Here is an 18,624-nt window from a genome sequence, read left to right as displayed (position 1 = left end):
GGATGAGAGTGGTGGAAAGGAGCCCGAGGGTTGTCGCGGCGATCGGGGCGGAGCCTGAGCGGGCTGGGCCGCCGGGGTGCGGGGCGAGGCGGCGGCGGGCGAGCGCAGGTGCGCAGGTGGCGGGGGCGGCGGCCGCCCTGCCGCAATTTCCCTGTGTCACGGCTCCCGTCGCTTGGCAACGGCGCCGGGTCCGGCCGGCAGCCGCGGAGCCGCGCTCCGCCCGCAGCGGCGGCACCGGCACCGGCGGCTCCGCCAGGAGGGCGGGCGCGCTGCTGCGGGGGGCGGCCCCGCGGCGGCGAGGATGCGGCGTGGCGAGGGGGCAGCGCTCCCGCGGAGCTGCCTGAGGAGGCGGCCGGCCGCGGCGGGGCCGAGGGGGCGCCCGGCTCTCGGCCCAGCCCCGCCGCCCGTCCGCCCGGGGCCGTGAGCGGCGGCGGGGCGGGGATGCTCGCTCGGGCTGGAAAGTTTCTTCCCCACGGCGGCTCGCCCGCTTCCCGCCCGGACTTCTCCCCGGCCCTCCTCGGTAAGTGACCGCGGCAGCCCCGTCCTGAGCGGGGACTCCGTCTGCCGGCGGGCCCCGACCGGCGCGCCCGGGGCGGCCGCCGGCGGAGCTCGGCGCTGTGCCGCGGCGGCGGGAGCTGCGCGGCCGGACCGGCCGGAGCCAGAGGCGCCCCAGGGGCTGGTGCCGGGCGTCCCGCCGGCCGGAGCCCGGCGAGTCCCGCGTGCGAGCCCGGGGAAGGAGTTCAGCCGGGTTCTCTTAGTAGTGTTACAGCGCTGTTTGGGCTTTGCCGGGCAAGGTCGTGGTGCTTGCGGGTCCGGCTGCCGGGGGTGGATCGGGGGGTCTCAGTCCGTTCGTGCGGGATGTAGCTCCAGCCCCCGCGGCTCCCGTCCGAGAGATTTCATGGCACTGTGGCCGCTGGCGATGGCCGGCGGCCCGGCCGTGCCCTCCTTCGCCTGCCGAGCGCTGCTCTCGCCATCGCCGAAACTAAGTGCCAGGCGATGCCGGACTGGGAGCGTTCTTCGGAGCTGATGACCATCTGTTATCACCGTGGAGAAGAGACGGGCATCTGGCTAGCGGGGCAGGAGAAAATGAGATCAAAGAATCGGCAATTACAGCAAAACATGCCCCGAAAATTACACTTTTGCATCAACAAAATACGCTCTCTTTTTTTTTTTTTTTTTTTTTTTTTTCTATTTTTAATAAATAGTTTAGCCATAGGAAAGAGAAATCTCTGCTCTTTGTTTTGAGTGTACAGTACCTCGGAGAGTAATTTAACAACGTCCTTGCTGAAAACACCCATCTTTTCTTTTTCTGGGGAAAATACAGAGTAAATGGGACACAATGTTACTGCATATATGACAATTCTGGAATTCGAACAGAAAAGACATGAGATTTAAAGGCTGAACAGTCAAAGAGGAGCAAGGGGGATTTTTTTAGGTGCTTATTTAATCGCGTTTTGGTGCAATTAATTAACTTTGTGAGACGTATTATATTCAGTGATGTCATCTTTTGCCCCATCAAAGAAAAAATAATAGGATGCTCAGAAAGAGAAAAGGAGGAGGGGATCATGCTTCTCGGTAGCATGAAGAAATAGGTTCCAAAAAGAATTGCACAGTGCAGAAATGCTCCTATACACTGTGTTGTTTAGCTCAGATCACGGGAACAGAGAGATGATTGCTGATGGTCCAGTAAAACAAAAGCCACAAATGCTCAGTGTTTAGTCCTCTGCCAGTTTTCCTGCAAGCACTCATTAGGGTTTCCCCAGGTGACTCATGGAGTTTCATTTCTCTAATAGGATTTGACCTTCCATCTCTTACCTGCCAGCCATCTCCCCTTTCTGAGGGCGGGGGGAGGGGGTTGAATTTGTAAGTGTTACATAACAGTTACCTGGAACATCGCACATGTTCCCAAACTAGGGATGGCCTCTGGACCACAGGCGAGAGATGCATTTCTAATATTGCAGATCAAGTGCAAATGGCTAGGAAAAAACTTTCACAAGGCACCACTTTCCAGTGTTTAAATGTTTCCTTTGTGCATTTCACAATAATTCCTTTCCCACTCATGTAAGAAAGAAAAGTAATATGTTTAACCCTCCCTCTAGTAATGTGTAAGTAGAGTAAGGAAACAAATGGTATCTATAGATCAAATATTCTGCCTTCCTGCTTTTATTTCTCCCATCTCCTCAAATCCTGCATGACATCACTAACCACAGTTAGTGTGCACTGTTACCCCAGAACATGTTAGGGAGTGGGGCTTGGTGTCCTCTGAGCTCTGGTGCTTTGCAAACTCCTTCTGAAACGAGTGAGATCTTTTTTTGTTCACTCTAGTGGATACTACTAGGTTTGTCATTTACCCGGAGTATAAAGTAATTAATTAGCTGTTTGGCAGGAGTATAGTGGGCTGCTTTGATGCTGTTGGTCTGCCTGTTTCTTTCTCACACACAGGAGCTGTGTGAGCAAGGGAGGTCTGCCTGTTAGTTTCAACCTCCATCCCACTGGTTCAGGGTTTTAATGACCAGGACTTTGAAGGAGAAATAGCAAGTGGAGACATCTCTTGTGCTGCGGGTCTGTCCTTGGTTCTCATCCTCTTCTCTTCTCCCTTTCACTGCAGGAGCTGGAGTGGCCGTGGGGGGCAGTGTGCTGGTAGCCAGCCATGATTGCCACTGGAGGCCTCCTGAGGATCTCAGCCAGGAAACAGGACCCCCTGAAACCCCAGAACCAACTCCCCAAACGCAAACGCAAGGCCAAAAAGAAGCGCAAGAATGACGTGGTTGTGGTGAAAGGCAAGCTCAAGCTGTGCTCCCTCTCGGGGTTCATTGCCCTCTGTGGCATCCTGGTACTGCTGGTGGGCATCGCCTTGGCTGTGGTGGGCTACTGGCCGAAGCCCAGCCAGGTGTACAGAGAAAGCAGCTTTGGCAAGGGCTGGCACCCAGCACCACAGGGTGGCACCCACACAAACCAATTCCAGAGCCAGGAAAGGGTGCAAGCAGGGATCCATCTGGAGTCACCCCCTGGAGCCAACACCTCCACCACTGCTACCACCAGTAGGTCCACCCCTACTTCCTCATCCCCCCAGGCCTCAGTGGGTTTCCTTTTCCGTCTTTTCTCGAGCTACTTGCATTCGGACAAGCTGAAGGTGCTGGGCCCTCTGATCATGGGTATCGGCATCTTCCTCTTCATCTGCGCCAATGCGGTGTTGCACGAAAACCGTGACAAGAAGACCAAGATCATCAACCTGCGTGACCTCTACTCCACCGTCATTGATGCCCACAGCCTGCGGGCCAAGGATGGAGGCACCCCGGCCTCAGCCCCTCTCAATGGCTTTGTCAACTACATGCAGTCCCGGGGCCTGGAGCTAAAGCCTGGTGGGGAAGGCCTGGGTGCTGCAGCCATGCTGGCCAAGAGCTCCTGGCCACCAGGACTGGGTGTCTCCCTTTCCCCACCGAATCTGGTGTCCTCACCGCAGCGTTCTTCCTTCTGCGGCCCACCACAGCCACCCAGCCTGGCTGAGGCTGTGTACAGCATCTGCCAGGAGCATGCTGCCCTTGCTGGCCGCCCTGTCACCAGCCCACCCTGCAGCCCACCGGGGAGCTGTGAGCGGTGCAGCACAGCCAGCTCCATTGTCGGCTCTTCACTGAGCACCTTCACCCTCCTGCCCTTGGGGCCAAGCAGTGGAGGGGCAGGCTGGCAGAGACCACCTGGTGAGCGGGGAGCCCAGGAGATCCCACGGGGGGAGTTTGAACTGAGCCTAACCAACCTCAGCAGCAGCCACATCAAGGGAGGCTGTGGGACAAGGAGGCACAAGCTGGTTCTCAGGCGGCAGAGCACCAGCTGCTTGCCCGATGCCAGGCGTCCCCTTTCCCCTGAGCCACCTCGGTCACCAGCTGTCAGGAGGGTCCTGGAATCCAGCCTCTTGGTAAAGGCATCTCCTAGCTACTCCAAATCTCTAGACCTGGGGGAATCGCCCCCTTCAGCTCCTCCTGCCATCCCCAGGACGGACTCCCAGAGCTCCCAGTCTGAGCCTTCCAGCAGCAATAAGGGCTACAGCCACTTGGAGGAGGCAGGCACCTCCTTGGAATCATTTGCCAACACCACAGCCAATAAAATTCAGGACTGTGAGGAGGAACCGGTTGATCAGATGGACCCCCTCAAGGCTACCAGCAGAGAACAAACAGGGGAGCAATCCCAGCAAACTCAAAGACAGTACACAAATAAAGAGAAACTCTTTATGATTTCTAGGTCACATGCTGCATTAGGGCTGGAGGATGGGGAACTGGAGAGTACAGGCATCTAAATAAAACAGACAGCAAGAGGACACCTTGCATCCCTCCACACCTTCCCCGCTTCTTCATCTCCTTGTGGACTGGGAAACCAATCAATATCCAAAGAGCTGCACTATGTTACCCTTGAAAATTGAATTCCATAGATTCTGTAGATGACTTCAGGAAGAAAAAAGAAAATCGTTTCTGTCTGTTCGTGATTGTATGTTTCATGCAAGCCAAATTGTATTAAATATCCACAGTACAGCAAGTTCTTTGGATCAGATTAATACAATTTTGGATGGTGTAACTGTGCACTTTACTGTTTTGATTTTTAAGTGCCCCTTCTTCTCCTCTGATTTCTTTCTTGCTGATTTGCCACTAACTGCTTGAAAGCTGCAGGCACCTTTTTAAGCTCAAAAGCAACACGGTCTTCAGAAAGCAAGCTGAGATCTCTCTTTGTTTTGGTTCAATTACTAAAACGTTTGCAAGGCCTTAAGGATGACATACCTTGACAAAGAATGAGTTTGTTTAAATTCTGGAAAAAAATGACAGTTTAGAAGAGACTGGAGCAGAACAGAGCTCTGATGATTTAGTTAAAACCATTACATTCCTGAATCCAAAATACATATTACTACATTATACTTTCTCAAAGTATTATTACACATGTATTGACTAATAGCATTAAAAGATGTTTTTTAATAAAATATTTACAAACAAAACCTACCAAAAATTTCTTTATTTTGGTAAGTAATTACAGATATCACAAATTGTTTCATTTTATACTGTGAAAGATTATAGAAATGCTATGAAGCCAAAGGCTTGCTTTATACTTTTAAGGAGGTAATTAATAATTTATGTGTAATTTTCAAATAAATACTGGTTCAGTTTTTGAGAAACCACACTGTAATTCAACCAGCTGATTCTGTCTCCATTTCTGACAGTACTCTGTGACAGACAGCCTAAGAAATGTGACAGTTTGACATGCTAAGGGGAAAAAAATTTTAAACATTTGATCTTCTATTCAGATTAAGGTTTTTGTGAGATTAATCTTGAACTGCATCATCTTCTTTCTGGATTTTTCAGTTCCGTTATAACTGTTGCATTAAGCCTTTCTGCTGTTGCAGTTCCTATTCATGAATGCATGTGCATAAGCTTAATTTTAAAGCATAATGATAGCCCTATCAGTCTCATAGCAGTTGGCTGTGCTGAAGTCAGCAGTAGTTTCTCACTGAGTTCAGCATGATGAGGATTTCTTCCTGCATGAGAAAAGCATCAGGTTTCCTGAAGCGTGGAAAATACCTTGTCTGTAGGCAGAGTTTTGGTAAATTGATGAGCTGTTTCATTTTTGTAGCTGCAGCATGGCAGCCACTAGTGTTTTGTCAGAATAGCTTTAAGCACTCAGTAGATTTTGTCAATACTTCTAATTTTAAATATGGATGTGGCATTTCTCTACTATGGGAAGAGAAATCGACATTAAGCAAACACAATGTATAGGCAGACAGAAATCTTTCTGTTGCAATTAAAATTTTTCTTGTGGTTCCATGTTTTAAAGTGCTTAGTTACATATTTACTTACATTACAGTACATTGCAACATGGACTATAACTATCACTAAATACAATTGCATTTAATAAGCCTGCAAAATTTTGTAATAAATAAGACTACTTTAAAAGAAAAGGAGAAAAGAAAGAATAATTTGCCATGTAAGATTATTGAAACTGGAGAAGCAAGTGCTTGTGATTGTTCTCTTGAGCAAGAGAGACATCCAGGTGTCACTGTCCGTGGTAACCAGAGCACTGACATTATGAACATCAGTGTGGCGTTTTTTGCTGTTGAACTGCTAGCACACAGCTGGCAAAAGTCCATATCAAAACTGCCTGGATTGGCAGGGGGTTGGATTAGGCACCACAGGAAGTGGTGAGCAGGTGGCTCAGCTGGTGCTGGCATATGCATGGATTTTTCCTTTCAGTTCTCCATGGGCATGTGCTTCTGCTCCTTCTCCTGTGACTTCCAGCAAGATTTATGAGATACATGTCAGCAGAGTTACCTGGTACTGATGCAGATTCTAGTTATTGACAGATATTAAGACATCCTGTTTGTTATTTTTCACACTAGAACCTTCAATGGAGGTGAAGGGAAAAGGCAAGTTGTGTGCTACTTACCAGGGCATGGAATCCTCATGAAGATGTAACAGGAGTTTGTTTTATTCTGAGAAGGGGAAACATGCTTTTTAAAATATTCTCAGTAAATATTTCTTCTGTCATCTGAAGTGTGCTCTGGAAAAAAAAAAAAAACAACAACAACAAAAAAAAACAGCTTTAAAAAGCCTTTGGTTACTCCTTAGATTGATTCAAATTGAAGCAGGCCAGTAATTATTCTGATGATTAATTTACTGCAAAGTCTTTTGAATGACAAAATTATACCAGTTTGTGTTTAATAAGTAAAATTATAGCTTGTTCCTCTGTTGTCAAAAAAGATGTGAAACATGAACTTTCATCAGTTGAGCTGGATTTTTTAATAACAGCAGCAAGAAGTGATTTTCTAGTATATAAATTACTAAGCAGAGAAAGCTGCCTCTCGGTCTTTGCAAGTCATTATTTTTGCAGATTTATTACTTAAAACTACTGAGCAATTTGTGCAGGGATGGAGCTGGAGTCAGAAAGCTTTGTTTAAAATTCAAGCTGGGCAAGTTAGTCCAACACCCCGATGTTGGACAACGACTGAGAGATTCAGCCCCATGCACCATCTGTGACTGATGTTAGCACAAGCACCTGGTAAAGAGCTGAGCCTTTCCTGGTGTGACCCACAGGTGATGGGGGCGATGGGGTTTGTGCTTTGACTGCCTCTTGAGTATCTCTGACTGGCCATGACTGCTTCTCAGGACTGCCAGCTGCTTTTGGCTATCATTTGCACATCCTGTCACAGGATGTTTGTGCATTTTCCTCCAATTCAGTCTCCTCCTTCTAGCTTTCCTCTCTGGTGTCCTGCCACCTAGTGCTTCCTCCACAGTCCTTGACAAGCACCAGGAGGTGCCCCTACTTGCCAGTATAGAGCTTCCTGTATGTTGCAGGAAGAGATAGGCTGTCACATATGTTAAGAAGTATTTAATTAATTCAAATTAACTAATTTAGAAAAATTGTTAATGTTTATTGAGAAAACATGATTAGTTCCTGTGATTGAGAAGGGATATCCTTGAAAATATGTTAAGATGGCATACTTAGCCATACATTTTTGCTATGGAAAATTCAGATTTTGGTTTAGAAAGGTGTGCTTTGGTTTGATTTGGGGTTTTCAGCATAGAAATGCTATGTTATTTATATAAAATTTCCAAAATAAAGTTAATTTTTGCCTCAACCCTCAGAATACCCCCATACCTAGGAGGGAAGCTGTGTATGCTCATTAAGAGTGTAGATGCTGTTTGGACCAGTCTGAGGACAGACAAATGCCCTAATTGTACTTCAGTCGTGCTGCTGTTTGTTACAAAATCCTCAGGACTCTGGAGAAGCTGCTGACGTGATCAAACTCTAACCCAGTTCTGGCTCAGTTTTCACTGGCTAGCAAAGTATTTAGAATCCTTGCATTAACCTGGCTTACTTGGCTGGACTGATTTACTGAAGTCCCCAACTGTGGACATATCAGCTGATCTACTGCAAAAAACTACAGCCCAGATTTATTAACCTGTATTGTTTAGATACATTTTTAAGAGCCTTTTCAAGGACTGATGCTGTCCAACATTGAGCAATAGTGCACTTAGAAACATTGAATTAGGTAACTGTTGACATAGTTTTGGATCTGCAGTCTGAAATACAGATCTTATGGATTGTTGCAATTTTCATAACAGCCAAAACAGTTTACACAGAAGTAGCAATATGACTTAAATTAAACAACAGTTTTTATTACAAGTAAAGAAGGTGACAGAATGATAAATCTTATTGGATTCAGTTGGAAGAACAACCTTTGGTAATGTTTAACAGTTTTTCTTTGTATACAAAAACCTCCACAAAATGCAACACTCACTGCTAGCTGACTATTAAAATCTTAGTAGTAAATAAAAGTATAGATTTGAGGGGGCATTTTTTTAATTCTAGGGAACAAAAATAAAGCTTTCTCTATTACCACTCCAAGACTGTCAGTAGCAGCAATGTAATGCTTTAGCCAGGTCACTCACTTACTGCTCTTAAGTTTGGGCTTACAAACAGCAAACAAGATGCACAACAAGAGCAGGCACAGTCTAAGAGGATGAACAGGTTATCACAGCCACAGGAAAAAAATCTTTCATGGAAGAGTACACCGTTCTTGTTTCATTTTAGAATCCAGAATTTCTATTTACCATTTCTAGAAGCTCCAATACAGAAAAGTCTAAGTGAGCACACCAGAAATTATTTTCTATCAATGAGCTTTCACTCTAAACATGGAGATAGAGGGAAACCCTGGAGATCTGACAAAAGCACACACAATCAGGTAAAATGGCATTGAAGTTTGGAGGGGGAACTATGCTGCTAGGAAGGATTTCAGGATAATTTAGGAAATATAGGAACATGGCACGTGTTTTTCAACAAGTTAGTCTTTTATCTACATTTTATTTAGATAGAGGTAGTGAAACCAAAATACTACTTTTAAAGGGGTTCTTATCCATTGTTATTTTTTTAATTACATTGCAATAAGATAGGAAACTTATTTGGAGAGAGTATGAAAAGAGATGCAAACTAAACAAATGTCAAAAATCGCTGTTAATAACTCAGTCTGTGAGGTTTCCTTCATCTTCCTCTGCACAAAGAAGTTTGTCTATGATTTCTTAGAATTATTTTTTTCTTTTTTCTTTCTTGTCTCCCACCATTTCTCCAGACCAGGATGAGAAAAAACACTTGTGTTCACTTTATTAATTAGTTTTGCTGAAACATAGTTCTATGATTTTTATGTAGTGGAGTTACCTGAGTATGTGATAAGTTTGGTTCTACTGAGGACACATAGCTGATACTCTCAGACTAGAAGGTAAAAATGGGAAGAGATGGTTTTATTTTATATAAGCAGCCTGTTCCATGCTAAACTTCATAGCTGAAGTAAAGAATGGCAAGTAAAAAGGGAACATTCAGCAATCAAGTTTTACCATAACATCAGATGATTTAATACCATCATACAGCCTCAGACTGCATCTTGTTCATCTCATAACATTTGGCATGATCCTGCCTGACCTGCTTGAGAGCAGGCTGAGACTATACCATACAGCTTCCATTTTGTTGCCAAAAGCTAAATTAGCCTCTAAAGGAGCAGGAATTTAGAACATGACTGTCAGTTCTGGCAAGACTTGGAGCTGCTAAAGACTTTGCTGGAAGGTGGTTTGGTACAGTGTGCAGTGCAGCTCCCTTCACACCTTGGAGCAGCACAGAAACCTGTGGCAGGGTCTCCCCCAAAACTGCCTGGAAAGCCATGTAAAAGTCATCTGAGTCAGCTCCATGAGGATAAATCCCTAATGGGATAATATGATGCTTCTGCAGGACCATAGACTAGCCTTCCTCCCTCATTCCTGGAGTATACTTTAGGTCTCTCTGAGGAGTACAGCAGGTTTTTAATCCACTGACTTTACAGTCAAAACTCATTTTAAAGAAAATAACTTTGGTCTCAGAGCCTAATAGAAACTACTATTTAAAATGCTTATAGAGTCCCGATTAAATTAGTATCAGATGACCTTTCAATTTACTTCTCTCACTCATGCCTTGGGTACAGAGCACGCGTATCTTCCTCTGCGAAAACAAGACAGAGATACAGCCACAGACAAAATGTGCAAAGACCAGATTTTTATTTTCTTTAATGGAGAAGAGTATAGGTACCAGTATGCAATGATGACAGCATGCAAGTATCGCCCTCTGAGTGATGTTTCCAAACCATGAAAGTAGCCTGCTGTGGAACAGAGCCTTGAACACTTGTGGTCCAACAGGAGATCCATCCTTCAACTTAACAGAGCCTCTTTCTGTATGTGAGGGACTGAAGTGCTAATTTAGTTCACTGTCTTTCAGACTCATCACACCCCATATTACACAAAATAACTTAGCAAGACCTCCCTGCAGTATATTTAAGGACACAAGTGACACCAGACAGCCGATAACATTCTATTTCAAATGAGAAACTTAAAATGAGAACAGGAAAAGTCTGGCACTGCTTATTACCTTATTGTGGTAACAGAGCATAAGATGATGATAGTAGCAGCTCCTTGGGTTTTGGAAACTTTAAACTGTCTGCTGGCACTGCTAACGTAATTCACACTACAGGCTACCTCAAGGCTTGAAAATGCAAGCAGAACAGTTCCTGTCCTTGTGTCTGTCTTTGCAATGTGTACAGCGTCTGGAATAGCAGCACTGAAACAAGGATGAGTGCTGAGGCTGCATCTCTCATCATCTCTTACCACAAGCAAGCTTTGGAAGGAAGTTGTTTCTTTTAGACCATTAAACCAGAAGTGGTGCAGTCATGTTAATGAAGCACTTGCACTCTTTAGAGTGCTGCTTGGGTCCAATATACAAAGGAAAGATGAGGAAGTCTTCCTAGCAACGTTCTCTGCAGGGATATACTGTCTCCCCTCTGGCCCACAGAGAGGAAAGCCTGAACAAAAGCTGTAGCATGGTTCTGGGATCAGTGAGCTTCTAATGCTGCAGCAGTGTTGTGTCTCAGTAGCCGTTTGGCTGGTACATGTGTGTCACTAACAATCTGGGAAGGGAGAAACGGGTTACATGATGAGCTACGGAAGGTCAACAGCTTTTAGCCATCACCTGATTGTATGTCAGCTGCCAGCATGGCACCTAACAAGCCCCAGGAGTTACCTAAAGAGGAAAAGAAGCCAACAAAAGTGCAGGTTTCATCACCTCTGATGCCACCAAGAAGGCACTATTGAAGATGGCAAGGAAAGAAACAAGTCTCTGAGTTTCTATTGTACTTGTCCTTGCAGTTTTGGGTTGTCAAACATGAGCAAAAAGAGGAACCACAAAATGTTGCAGTTCTACCAGGACCGGTGAGTAGCTCTTGGCTGCTTCCACATTTGGCTGCCTCTGGTTTCACTCATGACACCCTCCATAAGAGCTCTCTGCATTTCACTGGCAAATTAAAATGCAGTCCCGTACTCAAATAAACATTTTAGGCTGCCTAATGAGTCACCAAAAGGTTGAATTCTCATATAGGCAACAGATATCTCAACAGCAATGTTTTCTGGCAAAGAGATTAGGTATATATCTGTCATGGTTCAACACCTGCCAGCAACTAAGTACCTCACAAAATGTTCTGCAGAATGTCTTGGCTTAGTTTAGACATCTAGATAAATCTCACTTGCAATTTAGGCAGATATACTCAGGTAACTCTGCCACTATAAAAATAATAGACATATGTGTTTCAGTAAAATTGATAAAGCAAACACAAGTGTTTTGTTTAATCCCAGCCTGAAGAAATGGTGGGACACACAAATCAGGTTTGGATCGACAGCAGATGCTTTATTTAGAATTGCCATCCTAAAATTCAGTTTCTTGTTAGAGATGAAATTTTCACACCATCAGTTCATATATTCCAAGATATTTCTGTAAATTCAAGATGTCAAAACATTAGGAAATTAAAGCATAAGTTATTCAAATTATTTTAAAATTAGTTGTGGTTTCCTATGAGCAGTTGGAATGCTTATATAGTGCAGGGAAAATAAAGATTCTTCCCTAAATATCTTTAGTTGTTCACAAGACTTTCTTTTTTTTTAACATAAAACAGAATACATGTGGCAATGTGGGGGATGGAGGAGTTTTTGTTAGCAGGAGAATCAAAGTGAGTAATATATTCATTTAAAACACATGCTAATAAACTTTCCGTACTATGATGCTGGATTGCTTAATCTCTTTTGTTTTCCTTCCAACCACATGAGATGATAGACTGTTTGTATAACACATAGTAAATGGAAGCAATATCCAGTATGGAGCCTTCTCTTGAAAAAAATCTGTTTTATCAGCCTAGGGAGTGTGTAATTTTCATGACTTTGAAATAGTAAGTAATGCACTGGTTTTACAGTCTTAAAATATAGAAGTATTAGCAAGTCTCATTCTATGAAGAAGAGTCCTGAGAATTGTTCTGTTTCTCCTCTGTCAAGGGCTACAACTTAATCAGTTTTTTTTTAATTGAATAATTCTATTATGGTAGAGAGTGTAAGTAATTGTTACACGTGCTTGAGTCTGCATCAACTGCAGCAACATGATGCAAATAAATCAGCATGGTTATGCTCATTGAAAAGACGTTACTTCTACATAGCCCAAAGAACAGCCAAATGCTAAAACCTGAAGTTCTGGTGCAACACATGGGGTAACATATGCACTCAGAGTAAAACAGGTGTCATAGATGGGGATGGCAATGAGTTAATAGCTGATTTCAGTGCAGCAGGATTTAAAATCATAGCCCTGGTAATCAGAGCTGCTTGAAATGGGAGGTTAGATTGAATCTGCTACAAGTTGCCAAAAAAAATTTAAAAGGGAGGAAAAAAGAAGAAGAAAATCCAAGTAATAAATGAAGGCAATGCCAAGGAGTTCACCTGTAGCCCATGAAAGCTGCTTAAAAGGAGATAGGAACTCTTCCCATCAGTACCGCATCACAAGTCAAACACATGGGAAAGGGCCCAGCTTAAGGCAGGAGTTATTCCCAAGGAAGGACATCCTTGGTGGCAACTTGCTGTTTCCAGGCCCCACACCACTATGACTAGTGTGTCCCAAATGGATGTTCTCCCTCCAGGGAATGGTGAAGCATTTCCTATAATTGCAGGCTGCAGCACAGAGACCCTCTCTTAGTGAGTGAGGAGCAGGGACAGGGGTGACAGCAGCAGCCTTAGCATGGCAGCTCACCATGCAAAGGAGCACAGCACCCTCAGGAAGAGGAGCATGGAAGAACCATTTCATAAGAATAGAATAGTTTAAGTTAAAGGGTTAAATGATTTAAGGAAGGGACTTTCAAGATCATCCAGATTCAACCCTTTTGCCATGGGCAGGGACATCTTCCACTAGACCAGGTTGCTCAGGGCCCCATCCATCTTGGCTTTGGACACTTCCAGGGATGGGGCATGGACAAGTGATGGCTGATATGCTTGCATGTCCAAGGCTGGAGCCAGCCTGACACAGCACAGCCCCTGACACTAAATCCCACAATTTGCTGCTGCTTCTCTGAGTCATCTGAGTAAATTGAAGACTACAGGGAGAACTTGTGCCCCTTCTGTCTAATCTTAAACAACCAGCATCTGCAAGAGAAAGTGTAAGTGCTGCTCTGTGAGACCCTGATGTACACTTGCTGCTACATTTACTGCAATCCCATTTTGTGCTGGCCCCACTTTCTATTTACAGTAAGTCAGCAGTACACTTCCTCAGTTATTCCAAGTAGGATTACAGCAGCTCAGGGACTTCAGGATGGCTCAGTGCCCCCACTGCAACAGGGGCTCTTGCAAACCAGAACAAAAGGGGCCTACAAGCAGCAGATTAACAGCTGCCAAAGCAAGCTAGCCCAGAGACCTTACCAGCTCAAAGGGGTGACATTGGGCATCCTGCTCTGCACCAATAGGCTGAAAAAAATGCTCCAGCTGGGAAAAGCAGTCAAGTACAGAAGTACCATGGAAGACTTAGAAGTGTATGGCCCCATGCCTAACTGGATAAATGGATAATAGGAAGAGTAAACTAAGAGTAGCATAGAAAATAAACAGTAATGGGAAAAGCAGCACTAAAAGGTGGTCTAGTGATGGGGCAGTGAATCAGTTTAGCAAATTCTACAAAGCCATGCTCCTGACAATGGGAAAAGGAAGTGTACTTCAAGTTTTTGAGAGGCAGATTTAAATGTATAAGTGCTTCTCCTGGCTATAAATGGGTGAGGGAGACCTGATTTTATGGATCACCTTCACATGCATTACTGCCTGCTTTCTAGGCACACAAATACTGATCAGTTAAGCAAAGGTTCTGCTTTTCTGCTTTGAAAAGCCAGACAAGTGTCACTGTAAATCCTACAGCTACTAAGATGGATAACAACAGGGAGGGGGAGGGTGGGGGGGTGGTGTGCAGTAAAGCAATAAGGTGTGCAGATATGCCAAGGAATAGATACCTGGCTCTTGCCCTCAGTGGATAGCAAAACATGCAGAGGAAATAAAAAAGTAAGACAAATACTGCCACAAGGATGCCCATCTCTTTCTAGGATAATTTTTTGTTCCCTCAAAGCTTAAGCTCCTGAAATTTTATGCTTATATCACTTCTTACACATTTAAAGTTTTTCTTGTGCCAGCAACTTTAAGCAAAACTCAAGATTCATTTGGGTTTTGACTGATAATATATTAAGATCATAATGTATGTACAATTTATTTTGTAAAGGGTTTCATAACAGTACCTAAATGGTTTCAATTACCCAGGCTGAAATTATATTGCTTCAATATAATTTTATTTCAATTATATTTTATTTATTTCAATATGTTCTGATTATTTCTGGAAATAATAATTTCTGGGTGCTTTATTTGTGAAATTAGTATATAGAATAATTTAAGCATCAGCCTCAGAGGCTAGTAAGTGGGTTTAAGGAAAGTAAGTCAAGACCAAAAATGTCTTTTTCACAAAGTTAAAGGTGAGAGAGGAAACTCTTTGTCAGCAGAGCTGCCAAGGCTCCTGTATCCCTCTCAGCCTCCTTCTTGTCTGGCCAAGGTCTCTGTTCATGCTGGATTTCCCACAGGTCTCCTAACACAAGGAGATAGCATCCCTCTGGGATAAGATTTAAAAATCAGGTCCATAGATTTTATACAGATAAGAGAATTAGTTATTCTGTGAAGCAGCACACTCACATCAGGATACTGCATTTGGAGGCAAAGCCTTAAAAAAGATATGATCAGGCAGAAGAATTTCTGCATTTCTCCATTAAATTTATTTCAGCAAACAGAATTCCCAGCAACTCTCAATAACAGCCTTTATCATGCAGAAAAATTGGGGATTTGATTTGGTCTCAGCAGCATTAGATAAGATCCCAGTGTCACTGATATCACTGCCTCCACTTCAGTCTGAGCAGGATTTAAACTCAAGTCAACTTAATTCTGAAAAACAACTGAGAACCACAGAGCATCCTAATCTTAGCCCTCTACCTGTAGGGAATGTATCAAAAGAAAAACCTTTAACAGGTCTTTGACTCCAGTCCACTATTGACAAGCAGTTGAGCAGATTCTTTGTCTCAAAAAAAGACAAGTCAAACGTCCCATAAATTTTACAAGTGTATTAGAAGCTCAGAGTGATCACGTCTCTCCAACATATTTACTTGTCACTATTTAATGCTTATTCAGTATTATTTTTTTCTTTCTCAACAGCATGAAAGCTCAACTAGGCACCCATCAGCAGATAATAAATGCTGGATTTCTGGAAAAGAGGGATATAAACTACTATCTCATACAGGTGCTCATCTCTCTTTTTTACATGAAGAAACTGAAGGTTCAAAGGATAGCAAACAGCCAAGCACCAGTTTACCAGGTTTTTGGTTTGGTTTTTTTTTTTTTTTTTTTTTTTTTCCCATTTCAAAGACAGAATTATCTTAGTGCTATGTCCAGTTTAAAAATAGGATTTGTTTTTCCAGCTCTGATCTAAGCACTGACACTTCCCATTTTACAACTTGGATAAAAAACAACTTCAAATAAAATTTCTAAAAGAAGTTGTTTATGTTTTCAGCTGATCTTAAAAAGCACTTTTCTTACTAGAAAATCAAAAGTCACAATAGAAAAATAAGCTCTGGGTGGGCATTCAATACTTTTGAAAAAAATTATTTTTTAGAAATTAATTTTTCATTCATGAGCTAGAAAAAGTATGCTCTCCTTTAAGTCTCTTTTAGACTCTTTTTATGAGACTTGCTTCAGGTTTCTGCTGCACAGGTCAATGACCAAAACCCATGGTTGGAAGCCAGCTTCAGAGGTGTTAAACCTACACAGTGCTTGGATTTAAGCCCATCTGGAAGTGATTTTGAGAATAAAACTGTAGCATACAACTACATTTACTTGCTTAGGATTTATGGGGCCCCAGACATATCCTTCTAGTTCTAGCTCTGAATAGCCACTTCCTCAAAGAAAGTATTTACCAACATTTAAATATTCCCCAAGACATGGCTTTTTCAACAGGAATACTTATTAAACTTGTCTTTCATTCCAACAAACTACTTTTAGTTCCAAGACAATATGATAAGAAAAGAAGGGCAGATTTCCTAAGAGAGAAAAACACATGGTTTTCTCTGATCTCCAAAGTGCCATAAGCAAGCTTCTCTCCTGGCTAAGCCTGCAGCTTTGCAGCTGGGGGTCATGGCAACATTGCAAGGAGTGTGGGCCTGTGCAAAAAACATCAAGTTTTTCCCATGTAGAGGACTTGGGAAAGAGTTTTTTTTGCCTTGTTGTTGTTTGTGTTTGTTTTTTACATAAGCATTTATGAGGAACAACAGCAAGTGCTGCTAAAAGTTTTGAGAGATTATTCCTTCTACCTGCATGCAAGGAAACCACGTGGGACTTCTACCTTGCTAATACACTACACCATAGAAACTGCAGGTAACAACAGCAGAAAAAAGCAAATAAAAAATGCTTCAAGAAGGTCAGTTTACTACTCGCTCCCCTAAAACTTCCTGCTCCTAGTTAAAGGATCAGGCAGGATGATTGTAGGGCTCCTGTCTGAAGTTATCACCTTTCCACTGGCACCAGTGCCAGCTGAAGAGGCTGACATCTTCCTGACATGAAATGTAGGTAAACAAGGAGGTGTCTCTGCTCTCTTCTGCATATGTACAAAGTGCAAGAATACGGAAGGGGAAAGCCAGCTGAACTAATCAATATAATTTCTGTTTGCTTTCACGCAGAGACATACAGCTCTTGTTCAGTTGCATCTGACCTGCAAAATGTGTAATATTCAGGAAAAAAATTGGCCCATCTGATGTTTAGTGCCTAACAGAGACCATGGTATTTGTGATGAGGTATTTACAGAACTCTATTTCCATTGGCTTTGGCATCCTCTTTATTAGAATAACTAGTTTAAAAAACATCCCCTTTTAAACCAGATGAGACACAGGGAGCCTCCTCCCAACTTGCTTGGAAAGTACTTCTCATTGCACTGCAATTCATTATTGAATACTTACACAAAAAGTCACAGTCGGTAATATTTATTGCAAGTTCTCTCCAACCCCAAAGTTGTACCATTATTTCATTACCTCAAGTTACATTCAACTAAATTCAATTACATTATAGTAGTAGATTGCATTTCTACATTAACTACTAGAGGTTATAAAGAAACTTACTCAAAGAGAAAAAAACAGGGAAGTTAGAGACCATAAAGAGAAAAAAATCATAGGAAAAGAACAGGAAATGCATAAAGAGTGAATCAAACTGCCTTCTGGATCTGAATTCCAGTGTAATTTCCATACAGTAGTCATAAAGAAGGATAATTAATCTTCTTCAGCCATATGAAAATTTTCTTTTCAGAAACTGTCTCCCTCTTGTTTTACATCATAAGTGTCTAATAATCAAATATATTTCAATTAATTTGAATTAAAAAATACCAGGGAACAAAAACTCTTGGCTAAAGCAGAACACCAACAAAATTTAAGACTTACTTATTACTTCTTTTATATTCTCCACCACAAAGCTAAAAATATGTTATTATTTGAACAGAATTACTGAAGCTTATTTTGGCTTGGTTGTCATTAGAGACTAAATAGATGAATGTGATAGATATTTGGTTTCAAGCACTATTCTGAATTGTCAAGATTAATCACAATGATACAACTTAAGTATTTTTTTTACTTAATGTCCCAAAACAAGTTATTCTAATCCCAAGATAAATTAAATTAATTACTCTACTATCATTATAATAACCCTAAAACAGAATTAAACTTAATTGGAGCCTGTACACACTAAACCCCCAAATGTTTACAACTGCAGGTTCACCGTGCATTTGCTACACTCCAGTGCCATCTGTCTATAAAAAGATAATTAACATTTTCAATAAGAAGTAGTACAGCATGTTGCGAAGTGTATTTGGTCCTAGGCCATTGAATCCACTTCAGTTCTTACAATGAATGATGCTGCTAATCCTTTTCTGAATTAGAAAAAAAAAAAACAAAAACTAAGAAACATTGTGTCCTCAGCGTATATGTGAAGCAAGACTTCCTAAAAAAAAAAAGAAATCATCCAGAATGTCTTGATATAGAGATGCTCCCTGAGGTGTCACTCTTAAGTGCCCCAAAATAACCTTGTAGGCCTCCTCTAAAAATTTAGCTGCCTTTTGAAGACCCCAGAGGAGCTGGGAATAGCTACTCTGGAATTTGCATTTAGAAGACCATTTGGGGACAGCCTTTTCAAAGTCCACAACCTTCAGTGGAGGTAC

General features: G+C 42.7%; 2 protein-coding genes across 4 annotated transcripts in view; one reads left to right on the top strand and one right to left on the bottom strand.

The window, feature by feature from the left end:
• Nucleotides 1-129: 129 nt before the first annotated feature.
• Nucleotides 130-5,160, top strand: TMEM200C (transmembrane protein 200C). Its single transcript, XM_068191998.1, has 2 exons — nt 130-520; nt 2,609-5,160. The coding sequence occupies exon 2, from the start codon at nt 2,651-2,653 to the stop codon at nt 4,289-4,291; it is 1,641 nt and encodes a 546-aa protein (XP_068048099.1). The 5' UTR covers nt 130-520; nt 2,609-2,650; the 3' UTR covers nt 4,292-5,160.
• Nucleotides 5,161-10,889: 5,729 nt separating this feature from the next.
• Nucleotides 10,890-18,624, bottom strand: part of LOC137474916 (uncharacterized) — a 42,111-nt gene continuing 34,376 nt past the window's right edge. For 2 of the 3 annotated variants that reach the window (XM_068191996.1, XM_068191975.1), the window contains one exon: nt 14,656-14,967. In XM_068191996.1, the coding sequence (XP_068048097.1) occupies nt 14,878-14,967 (90 nt within the window). In that variant the 3' untranslated portion in view covers nt 14,656-14,877. Of the gene's footprint in view, nt 10,958-14,655; nt 14,968-18,624 lie in introns of those variants that run through there. The other variant, XM_068191982.1, reaches the window with a different exon arrangement.

The sequence above is a fragment of the Anomalospiza imberbis genome, chromosome 1 (genome assembly GCF_031753505.1).
Source record: "Anomalospiza imberbis isolate Cuckoo-Finch-1a 21T00152 chromosome 1, ASM3175350v1, whole genome shotgun sequence".
NCBI lineage: Eukaryota > Metazoa > Chordata > Aves > Passeriformes > Viduidae > Anomalospiza > Anomalospiza imberbis.
The sequence above is the reverse complement of the archived record's forward strand: the minus strand, read 5'-3'. Positions and strand labels throughout refer to the sequence as shown.